The sequence below is a fragment of the Pleuronectes platessa genome, chromosome 2 (genome assembly GCF_947347685.1).
Source record: "Pleuronectes platessa chromosome 2, fPlePla1.1, whole genome shotgun sequence".
NCBI lineage: Eukaryota > Metazoa > Chordata > Actinopteri > Pleuronectiformes > Pleuronectidae > Pleuronectes > Pleuronectes platessa.
In genome coordinates this window covers 940,750-952,951 of record NC_070627.1, presented here as the reverse complement: position 1 = coordinate 952,951, position 12,202 = coordinate 940,750, and the positions used below count along the sequence as shown (strand labels likewise).

At 46.2% G+C, this 12,202-nt stretch overlaps 1 protein-coding gene across 1 annotated transcript; it reads right to left on the bottom strand.

Moving 5' to 3' along the window:
- Positions 1-916: 916 nt before the first annotated feature.
- Positions 917-11,931, bottom strand: LOC128462336 (ubiquinol-cytochrome-c reductase complex assembly factor 1). Its single transcript, XM_053447698.1, has 9 exons — positions 11,842-11,931; positions 10,125-10,232; positions 8,604-8,711; positions 7,275-7,347; positions 6,479-6,536; positions 5,630-5,738; positions 3,578-3,655; positions 2,237-2,350; positions 917-1,748 (listed from the first exon to the last, which is right to left on the bottom strand). Exons 1-9 carry the CDS (start codon positions 11,914-11,916, stop codon positions 1,614-1,616), a joined length of 858 nt encoding a protein of 285 aa, XP_053303673.1. The 5' UTR covers positions 11,917-11,931; the 3' UTR covers positions 917-1,613.
- Between the last annotated feature and the right edge of the window lie 271 nt (positions 11,932-12,202).

The following is a 12,202-nucleotide window of genomic DNA, read 5'->3' as shown; positions in this document are numbered from 1 at the left end:
AAGAAAACATTTGAATTAATAAAAATAACTTTGGGACATTTTGTGAAAGATGTAAGAAAAAGAACAGATGAAAAATGTATCTGCATGTTTGAAGAAATACAATTTGGAAATTCTGCCTGTTAAAATAATGTTGGATCCGTTTCACTGAACAAATCCCACTTTGTGCAATTCAGTTTAAACTGTTTATTATTTCTATTTTTTTATTGCACATTTACTTATCACTTTACTGATGTTTATCTTTTGATTTTGCTACGATAATCTTATCTTAAACTTGTTTTTCTGTTGCTCAATGTTTTGATCAATTTATATTTAGCGTAATAAAAACTTCTGTGGTGGATAAAACCTCCTCAGAGAATGTTCTCTGATCCGATGTTCAACACGTGTTTAAAACATGTTTAAAACATGTTTAAGAACATAACAAGTCTAGGTCATGATTTAAATTATTTCTTCCAGAAGCTGCAGATGATCAGCTGAGTTTCCTGCATTAAACAGTGGAGTGTGGCGCCATCTACAGGCCACATGCAGGATGTCAGAGTAGGTTTATGTCACAGCTCTATTTCATTCACTGGAGATAAACAGCGCCCCCTGCTGCCACACGTGGGGACTTCTCCCATATTTGTGAGTTTTACTCCAGTTTGGATTCAGTGTGACTTCCTGTCCTGTAAATGAAAAATTAAAGTCCCCGGGACTGAAACCCTGAATTAGAGCCTGACACTGGAGCTGACGTTCAGTTTGTTATTTCATCAAACTGTCAAAAGCAGCTGAATTTTATTCTGTTGGTGACACTAGATTTCTTGAGGTTTATTTTGTAGGGGCAACGGATGACAACATCCTGAGGAGGAGGAAGTCGCTGTGACTCAACACTTTGAATAAATCACAAACTTTTATCATTTAAAAACAAAACACAAGTCCACAGTTTCATCCAGAACGTTTTATTTTTTCCACTTTTTAAAAACAAACCAAAAAAACAAAAGAACCTCGTTTCTGTTACAGCGACGTACGAGTGTTTGAGGCTCAGCTTCCTGTTCAGCTGCGAGAGCGTCGAGTCAGAGGGACAGAGACACGGAGACGTTTCACCATCTGTCCTCACCCGACCCCCCCTCAGTGGGGGGGCAGAGACAGAAGGCGACGCCTCTGCAGGAGGAAGGTGTGAACACGGAGGTAAAGAAAATACTTCATAAATACAGCACGGCTGGCGCTCATGGAAAAAATGAGAAAATATAAATACAGTGCGTCTGTTTGCAGAGACGCTCTCAGAACCGACAGGACGAGGACACGTTTCCAGCTCCGCCCTGTTTTTACTGCTCCTCCTGAAACTAACCTCTGATTGGACAGATCATTCAGGAGAGGAGGAAGAACAGGAGGAAGAGGAGGAGAAACAGGTTTGTGAATTCAAGGAGGAAAGCGAAAAATAAAGGATTGAAGAGAAAGCTACAGAAACAGATGTCATGTAAATTTAAAATCCCAGCGTATAGGACCTCAGAGGAGCGGGGGACAGGGGACAGGGACGGGGGACAGGGACGGGGGACAGACAGAGATGGAGATGAAAACAGGTGAAAACCGGCGGGAGAAGAGGACGTCGGCGGAGGAAACAGGAAGTCCCTCTCCTCGTCTCACAGTCCAGCGTCGTTGTACGTGGGTGTCATCACCTTCAGGATGCTCTGTGCGTTCTCCTCCACCAGAGGGCGCCACTTCACCTCTCCAGTCAGGAGCAGGTCCTCCCCGTCCAGAGCGTCGATGGACTGCATCTGAAAACAGCAGCAGCACGGTCACAACAGGGGCAGTGCACTGAGGCCGCCTGAGGGGGGCGCTGTCACAGCATGAACACACAGGTACACAGTTCAGACTGTCGGCCTCCCACACACCTGAGGAGTCGACACGCGATTAAACACAGAAGAAGAAAACCTGTTTAGGAGACCCATGATGCATCACTGTCACGTCTCTGCGTGTTGCAGTTCAACACGTTAGCTGTTAGCTTAGCACTTGTACCCATTGGACCGTGCTAGCTACCAATCAAACTGTGGTACCCCCCCCCCCCCCCAACACATCCAGTGCTTTATGGTCTGTTTGACTCAAAATGAACATCAGCTGTTTGAAGAAGACTTGAAACTAGAGACTGAAACTCCTTCATGACGTTATAAAGTGAGAAGAGTCACTTTCTATAGAAACCACCAGAGGAGTCGCCCCCTGCTGGTCACCACACAGAACACAGGTCACAGCTCTGAGGTGAACTCACCTGTTTGCGGACGTACTCCACCATGAGCTCCAGCTGTTTGGGGTCTTCACAGTCCCGATTGAACAGGTTCCTCCACAGAGCAGCAGCCAGCACGCTGTCATCAGACAGGATTCCCTAAGACACACAAACACACAAACAAACACACGTTAAGTGACAGCGCAGCATTTCCTGGAAGTGGTCGACCAATCAGAACAGAGTTTATCGGTCTTTGACGATGGAGATCTTATAACTCATCAACCCTCCAGCAGACTAGTCGTGTGTTCCTCGTGGGGATTTTAAATTCTTACGATTGTGTTGTTTTGTTACTCGTGATTAATTGTTTGTTGCTATCTGAGTTTGTTTCTCGACCTCTTGACCTCAACCAGACCCTGATTCTAACGACTACACTGCTCAACCCGAGTCTCAGTAGAACACGAGGCCTTGAAGTCGGGACTTTTGTGTTTTGGCTTCATCTGGACAGAAACCCTTCGAGCTCCTGGAGACAAACACGACTCCTACAGTTTGGGCTCGTGAGACGTTTTCCATAAAGCAGACATGCAGCTCATTTACATGTGGAAATAGAAACGGTTTTATTACCATATGACGTCTTCTACCTGTCGACTGACTGTGTGCACATTACGGCCGCTAACATTTATTAATGCATATTTTTCTCTCCGCTTTCCAACTCCACCAGCTCCTGCTCAGTGATGATCGATGCGGCTGGGAGCCAGGACGCCCCCCCCCTCACTCGTCAGAGCGACCAATCACAGGCCACAGCTGTTGTCATTAACTGGACTTTGTTGATTTTGTCAGACGACGTCATGGTCGTAAAACAGTGATGTGATGTGATCGGGGGGGGGGGGGGGGCGTTTATGAGCCATGATTAAATCTGAGCTTTGCACCGACTCACAACAGCAGCAGCAGGAAAACATGTAAATAAGGACGAGTGTGGAACGAGGGGACAGCGTCTCCGTCTGTCTCTGCGTACTGAGACAGAGTCTCAGGTTCTTTGTTACTTTTCAGTGATTTTAATATCTTACCTCTGATTTTGACTTGTATCCCTGGCTGTCTTTGATTTTAATTGTTTTAATTTATCGTTATTCCTAAGTTCATTCAGCTCTTCTATACGTTGAACTCACTCTGTGGGGCTCGGTGTGACTCCAGGGACAAAGTGAAGGAGCCGGGGATCAAACCTCTAGAGACCTTAAAGTTAATTTGAACACAACTGACTAAATAATAAGCATGTAGAAACCTTTCAGACACAAACTGCCACAAAAAGCTTGACAGTGTGTGTGTGTGTGTGTGTGTGTGTGTGTGTGTGTGTGTGTGTGTGTGTGTGTGTGTGTGTGTGTGTAGTCTCACCTCGTCGTATCCAAATATCGCAGCATAGAAAGTCTCGGTCATGGCCTTCATGGCTTCCTTTCTATGCATGGCATCAATCTACACAGAGAGAGAATAAGAAGCTCAGCTCATATTTCAGGAAACTGTCAAACAAACAGTGATGAATAAAACTCTCCTTCTCATTTGTTCGTCACCCTCGTTTCTTTAGTTTGAGTATTTGAACCTAAACTTAAAGACGTCAGGTTCAAGTTCTAAAATCAGAAGTTCAGTCTGTGTTGAAATGAGGAAAGTTCAGCATCTGGTTCAGTTTCAAACACAATCCTTGTTCTGACTCATCGGCTCCACGTGATCTTCAGAACCAGGACTTTGTGTCAGAAACTGAGTTTAATGTGAAGACCTGAAGGAAACTGTGTCTTCAGTGGACGAGGACATGTTCTGTCCACTGGGACGTTCTCGTCGGTCACTTCTGTGTCGAACTCAAAGAGAATAAAGAATCTGATTGTTTGAGACTTGACATCCAGAAGGAGACAAACTCCAGAGAAGCTCCTCTGTGGAGATCTCAGTGATATTACGACTCAATTCGTTTGACGCTTAAAAAATACAATTTGAAATTTAACTAAGAAACAGTTGATGAGAGAAACTTCAGTGAGATAAAAACAACCTGAAATGACTGAAACATCTTAATTTAACATCTGCTTTGATTTGTTTAGTCCGTGTCCCATCTGCTAACAAGGAGGAGGCGGGGTTTATGACCTATACTGGAGCCAGACACCAGGGGGCGCGACGTGTCCGTCCCAGCCGGCTCAGAGACGTCACGTTTAATAAAGACGTTAGATTGAAAGTTCAGATTTGAGCTCTGAGCCGCGTGTGTTCTGGTCAAAGGCGAGTGTACGAACGCATGCTGACACAACTTCACATGTGCAGCTGTGAAAACACACAACACACACACGTACGTCCGCTTCCCCCCTGTACACTGCCCGATGCGTGCGCTCACACACCGAGCTGCCATTCCTCATCTCCGACCTCTTTCTGTCACACGAGGCTCAATGAGCTCAAACTCGACTCAAGGCCTCAAACTGAAACGCTGCCTCGTCACAAAGAACATCCACGAGATGCTTTTCACCAGCGACTGACACCAACACAGGAGGACTTCCTGTTTGAGGACTTTCAGCCACACAGATGAAACCAGTTAGACCTTTAAACACCAGGTGCCAGGTCTGTGTGCTTCTCTCTGTATCTGCAGCAGAGAACTCTTTAGGAGTTTTACTCTTTAGGTTTTTAAGACGTGAAAGAGAAAGCATGTTTTTGTCTGTAGCAGCTCATTAGATTTGATTCCAGTCTAATCCGAGTACGAGAAGCTCTCTCTGTGGAAGTGGCATGTGGACACAGATTGAAGGCTGCGATGTCCATGAGCGACACTTCCTGGAGCTGCTCCACTGACAGAGAATAGAGGAACGACTCTGTGGACAGAGCGACCGCAGCCAGGCCGACTCTCCGGGGAGCTGGCCCGCTCTGCGCCGGAGAACTGCCGCCGCAATTATGCTGATGTAAAACTTTAAATAAACAAAACCTGCATCTATGCAGCAGCATGCGAAGGCAGGAGTAAAACTGAAAGCACTGTTGCATCAGCCGAAGAGGAAATGTGGCTCAAAACATGAATATTTATTTAACAGAATGACTTCAGTTGTTTGCACAGAAAAGGTTTAGACGCTCGTTTCATTCACGACAACGAGAGAAAACTGGAGAAATGAGACTTTCAGTTTCCCCAAAGGTAGAAATACTACAAAATGAAGAGATACTACTACACCCAGAATGCACCAGGCTCCCAGGTCCCTCTCCTATTGGACGCTTGACCTGAGTTCCAGTACTAGCGTAAGAGTAAGAAGTTTATTAACATTGGTTTGTTAAACCAATGCTTTTAGTCCCTATGTTCCTGAGTGTGAGATTAACCAGCACGTGAGGAAACATGGGAAGAATCATGAAGACGGACTTTGGTCCCCGTGAGGTGGACTGGTCCTGAGGAGGTCGGTGTTTAATCTGGAAAAGATGAGTTCAAACACACAGAGAACTTACCCCCATGATTTTGCTCCTCTGCTCCACGTCCTCCCACATGGAGTGCACGATGTAACGACACATGTACTTTCCTGCTCGGCCCTCTTGACGCATCCGCACCAAACACATCCTGACAGAGGACAGAGGACAGAGGACAGAAGACAGAGGACAGAGGACAGAGGACAGAAGACAGAAGACAGAAGACAGAGGACAGAAGACAGAGGACAGAGGACAGAGGACAGAGGACAGAAGACAGAGGACAGAAGACAGAAGACAGAAGACAGAGGACAGAGGACAGAGGACAGAAGACAGAGGACAGAGGACAGAGGACAGAGGACAGAAGACAGAAGACAGAAGACAGAGGACAGAAGACAGAAGACAGAAGACAGAGGACAGAGGACAGAGGACAGAGGACAGAAGACAGAGGACAGAAGACAGAAGACAGAAGACAGAAGACAGAAGACAGAGGACAGAGGACAGAAGACAGAGGACAGAAGACAGAAGACAGAGGACAGAGGACAGAAGACAGAAGACAGAGGACAGAGGACAGAGGACAGAGGACAGGATTATAACAAAGGCTCAGAAGTAATCTATGAGATGTGTGATGTCAGCATTTCATTTCTCTTGAAGTTATCATGTTAACGTTGACTTAAGTATCTCATTCACTGGAGAGTTGATAGTTCCAGTAACTTCAGTGTTTCCTTATCGATGCAGTAAAATATAAACTTCAACTTCCAAATGTTAAGTTTCTCATGTTTGGTTCTCGACCTTTTTTCACTGATGTGCTGCGTCCCCTCCGACATGTGAAAAGTGACATTATGGAAAAACAGTCACAGTGTGCGAGTGTGCGTGTGTGTGTGTGTAACTCACCATACATGCAGCTGTGCTACCAAGAACCAGGAGTTGAGTGTGTCAGGGAGGGCGCACTCTGAAACAAACACAAAATGTCCACACGTCTTATAACACATCACATGTTCACAAAACAAACACACACACACACTCACTCACAACTGATCAACAGAAAATGAAATAGCAACTGCATTAGAGAAAACTTATAAAGATTGTTTATGAGTTATTCTTGTGACTCCTGAAACGAGCCGAGATGATAAATCAGAGTCGATGTTTTGTTTCACTCTCTCTTCACAGATTATTAGTGAAAATAATGTTTGCAGAATTGCAGAAATATTTTCCACATATTGTTAATAAAGTGAAACCAAATTAAAATGAGTGTGTGTGAGTGTTCCAGAAAGTAAAGTGTCAAATAAACGTGTCAGGGTCCCTGGACGCTCATCAGCTCCAGTTGGACCAGAACAAATACATCAGCCTTAATGGTGTTTGGACCGTGTGCGCGTGTGTGTGTGTGTGTGTGTGTGGGGGGGGGGGGGGGGGGGGGGTTAGCGTTTCTCGGTGTGTCTGTGCAGTATTACTGAATAAAAATGTACTTTCTCTCCCGCTGACCACAATAGTGCTCTTATTTTGAAAGGTTTTGACATATAGTGGATGTAAATGTACTCTGCCGACAGGAAGTGGTGCTTATCCTCACAACAGGAAATGAATCAGGTGTCTTTAAGTCTTACTTTGAAAGAAATATGAACTATTCAATAAGCGTTGTTGGAGCTCGACACCTGGTTGGAGAGTTAGCGCTCTGCTCCGCGAACACACTCACGTTCAAAGAAGTCGTCGTAGTTGATTCTCTCTACACAACACGTGTACATACGCAAGGCAGCAATCTTGATTTTCTGTGAAGACAAAAGACACAAAAGAAAATCGGTTAAATCATAAAACTTACGCTTAGTGCGACATGTCCAGTAAAACATCGTCAACTCGCTCGCGGTGAATCCTCCAGATAATATCGTGATGTATTTATCACACGAGCCTATTCGGACAATATCCAGACTGGAGGAACTCTGGAGGAACTCTGGAGGAACTCTGGAGGAACTCTGGAGGAACAGACTCTGAGTATTGTGCTCTCACATGGAGCTCCTCCTGAGAATGTCCGGACTGCTAAAGCGTTTCACACCAGAGAATAGAAAGAGATTAAAACATGTTCCAGGATGTGTTGTGTCTTTGATTCCACACACAGCTCCATCCTCCCTGGTGTCACGACACAAAGTTCAACTCCCAGCAAGTGTGTGGAGAACCAGACACACTGGACACGGGGTCAGAGACGTGCTCGGGCCAAACTCTGCCAACCTGGTGTGGAGCCCAACATTTCACTAGATGACGACAGCCCACATTCCAGTGCACATACGCCAGCTCCAGGTCTTCAGCCAGAACCTCCCACAGAACCAACCCCTGCCTGTAAGTGTTTAGTCTTTAATGAGGTCATTCTAGGAAAACATTCACTGCAACAGTGTCATCACATGAATGTTCAGAACACAGAGCGACTTCCCCGAACTATATTAACTTCTCCTTTATGATTCTGATTAAACTCTGAGTTCTCTGCATGAAAATGAGATCGTGTCAACACTTTTTATTTATTTACCTGTTTGTTTGTTGACTGTAAATCCAGATGTTTGAAAGAAAGATGTTCAAGACTAGTTCTCTAACTAGTGGAGGAACTTACATAGACTGTAAATAACTGCTCTCAGATGAGAAAACAACATTACTTATTATTTTAAGATAGAGTAAATAACCACTGCACATTTCACACTCTAGTTTTTAAGTTTTAACGCCAGTTTCTGTTTCTTGTTATATCCTTTTAGTGTTTTTAGTTCAGGTGCAATATTCACTTTTATTCTGGAGTATTAATCTGACTCTTGCGTGATATGTCCTCGTTCTGTTCTATGTTGTTGTTGTTATTGTTGTACATTGTGCTGTTCTGCAGCTGCTGTAGCACTTTGACCAAAGACTTATTTCCCTATGGGACAGTAAAGAATATTTAATCTGAATAACTCTAACTTCCCAACGAGCAGGAGACACTGTCCTCACGTTGATGTTGAGATCATCCTGAGGTTGTTTTGTGTCTTTGCCCCCCCCCCCCATCGCCACTCACCCATTTGTTGTATTTGAGGGGTCCCGTGAAGCCGATGGCCTCAATGATCTTTGTGAAGGCCCCAACTTCTTCCTCCGTGTGTTGAGGCGTCTCCTTCACATTACAGAGCTGCAGGAAAACACAAAGCAGTGAGTGAGGGATGGGGGGGGGGGGGGGGGGAACAAACATGAGGATGAGGGGATGGAATCATAATGAAGATGAAAACCTGATGTTCATGACCTCGGAGCTTAGAAATCTGAGTGCTCACAGTTCATGAGGTAAGATGTTAGCATTGTTCAGATATGACAGGATTACATTTGGAGTCGAAAGTCAATATTAAGTTTCTCTTTCTAAATTTATGATACAGAAATGTCGACATTGATCCGTCTCATCTCTCTGTCATCACGTCTTTCCTTCATTAGCCTCGGAAGCTTCTGGACACCGGCTGGTCCCTTCAGACAGAACTCAGGTTCGAACGGACTTCACACATCATCACTGCATCCTCCTCGGAGGGAGTCACAGGGAATCGAACCCCGACGCTCTCTCGTGTGTCTGTGGCACCTTGTCCGCTGCAGGTGAGCGCACACGTGTGTTGTCGTTAAACTTCTGAGTACGAAGTCGACAAACAGTCTTCTCTTTGTTCGTTGTTGTGTCGTCTAAGAGGTGGAACCAGACACCACCACACTCTCAGATGCTGTGGTGTGTTCCCCCCCCCCCACTGGTCAACCGGGCTTCGCCTCATTCCGACCTCCAGTTCTGTTTGAAGGCTTCGCAGAGAAAGAGGAGACGGACATCGTGGGTTTGAAGAATAGAGTGAAATAAAAAAAGTGAGGAAAAATGGGGAAGACGGACGGGAATGAAAACAACTCTGGCACAGACACACACACACAGACACACAGACACACACAGACACACACACACAGACACAGACACACACACACACACACAGTGTGACGACACACACCTGGGGAGTGTGGCCTTTCCTGACTGAGTGCAGCTGTGGAGCACTTGAATAAACTGACCTATTCTGAGCCGCGTGACGTCTTGACAGCTTCATTAAAGCCTCAGTGACCTTCATCACGACCTCTGCGGTAAAGGTCACTGCCGTCACGTCGTCTGCTCAAATTCAACCAACGGTAAAGAACCGAAGCAGCTGAAGTGTCCGTGTGCAAAACGCAGCAATAAGATCAAATACTGATGCATTCATGTTCAGACTCCTCCTCCTCCTCCTCCTCCTCCAAGATCTGGAATCTCCTCGTGTTTCCAAGTGGACGTCTTCGTCTTCTACGTGTCCGGCTCCTCTTCTTCATCCTGAGATGTTTGTGTTCTTCAGGTTTCACGTCCGTCTCACGTGTTTGTGTCCTCAACACGTCCACTCGCTCACTCAAACAGCCGCTCACATTCAGTGACACAAACTTTGTGTAGCAGATCGATCATATTAACGGTTTATTGCCTCAAACTGTAAAAAATCCCTAAACACAAGCCGGTGTAAATGCCTGTGTGTGTGTGTGTGTGTGTGTGTGTGTGTGCACGTTGTGTTACCTGTGTGCTGATGTGCAGAGTCCGACATGGAGGTGAACAGGCTGAGGAGACTCGGGCCAGCTGGAAGGTTCCCAGGGCTCGAGCCAAGCAGGCGTTCTGATCTGAGGTCTGGAGGAGGAGAACCAGAGGAACATGGTTGAAGATGAAAAGCTGCTGACAGTGAAATTACAAAACAAGAGTTCATCTGTTCTCAAATTAAAAATAATCACTTTCACTCGCTGCTAAACTAAACGCTCACAGACACAGATTTTGGCAATCCCGTGAAAACTCCTCTCATCTGTGGACTTCCCACAGAACAGCTGGACCGAAGGAAACTGACCGTCTGTGTCTGTTTATTAAAAAATAATTCATGAGTCCACAGAGAAGAAGATCCAGAGGAAGAGGAGGGATTCATGAAGCCACGCCCACTGCCATATCAACTTGGTGTCTCGGACATGTTACATAACTTTCTACACTTTTTAACAAGATAATTAATAGTAAAAACACATGTAAATGGTCAGTGGAGCAGCTGGAGGATCTAAAGATGGTTTCCTGTAATCTTCAGGTCTGGACCTTCTCGTAAAGTGACTTCAGAAGATGGACGGAAGGATTTGGGTCTATAGAAGTAAACCTGACTTGAAAGTCCCAGAAGAGAAGATGAAGAGATGATCGTCTTTAAACAGGTTCAGGTTGGTTCAGTCTGGTTCAGTCTGGTTCAGGTTGGTTCAGGTTGGTTCAGGTTGGTTCAGGTTGGTCGAGTTTGGATCAGTCTGGTACAGCCTGGTTGAGGCTGGTTCATGTTGGTTTAGTCTAGTTCAGTCTGGTTTAGGTCTTGGTCAGTCTGGTTCAGGTTGGTTCAGTCTGGTTCAGTCTGGTTGAGTCTGGTTCAGGTTAGGTGAGGTTTTTGAGTCTGGTTCAGGTTGGTTGAGTCTGGTTCAGGTTGGTTGAGTCTGGTTCAGGTTGGTTGAGTCTGGTTCAGGTTGGTTGAGTCTGGTTCAGGTTGGTTGAGTCTGGTTCAGGTTGGTTCAGCCTGGTTCAGGTTGGTTCAGCCTGGTTCAGGTTAGGTGAGGTTTTTGAGTCTGGTACAGCCTGGTTGAGTCTTGGTCAGTCTGAGTCAGTCTGGTTCAGGTTTGGTTTAGGTTGGTTCAGGTTGGTTTAGTCTGGGTCAGCCTGATTGAGTCTGGTTCAGCCTGGTTCAGGTTGGTTCAGTCTGGTTGAGTCTGGTTCAGCCTGGTTGAGTCTTGGTCAGTCTGAGTCACTCTCGTTTAGGTCTGGGTCAGTCTGGTTCAGGTTGGGTCAGCCTAGGTTAGGTGAGGTTGGTTGAGTCTGGTTCAAGCTGGTTGAGTCTGGTTCAGGTTGGTTTAGTCTAGTTCAGTCTCGTTTAGGTCTGGGTTAGTCTGGTTCAGTTTGGGTCTGCCTGGGTTAGGTTGGTTGAGTCAGGTTCAGGTTGGTTTAGTCTGGGTCAGTCTGGTTCAGGTTGGTTTAGTCTGGGTCAGTCTGGGTCAGCCTGGTTGTTTCCATCAGAACCAGGATTCACGGTGAAGTTCACCTGAACACAGCAGGTGAACTTCACCGGAAGTTCCTCTTATCGAACCCATGACCTGTCACCTTCACGTTCTCTACAACATGTCCGGGACTCGAGCTCAGAGTGAAGCTGTTTATTGTTTCTTCCTCGCGTCTTGTGGCTGGAGGCTCGTTAACCTGATGCTAGGTCGCTAAGCTAACGGAACCGCGTTACCTGGCGGCCGGCGGCCCGGGTCGCTGCCCCGTGCACCAGGCTCCTGACGGCGGACTGCAGCGGCCGTCGGTACATGACTCCGCGGGGGTCCGGGTCTCAGAGCCGGGGAGCGGGCTGCCTCCGAACTGCGGCTCCTTCACTGGTCGAAGCTTCGGTCACAGCGGTGCTCCTCCACCTCCTCCCCCGCAGCAATGTCAACGGAATCTGTCCGACACTCGATCCCGTCCGGGCGGAACACAGGCCTGGCGAAGAAAAGGTCCGCTTGTGTAAGCGCGGTTATTTAATCCTTTTGATTTTATGAATCAATTATGATCTAAAACCAAAAGAATGAAAAGATTCTAATCTGGAACAAAGTGTCTGG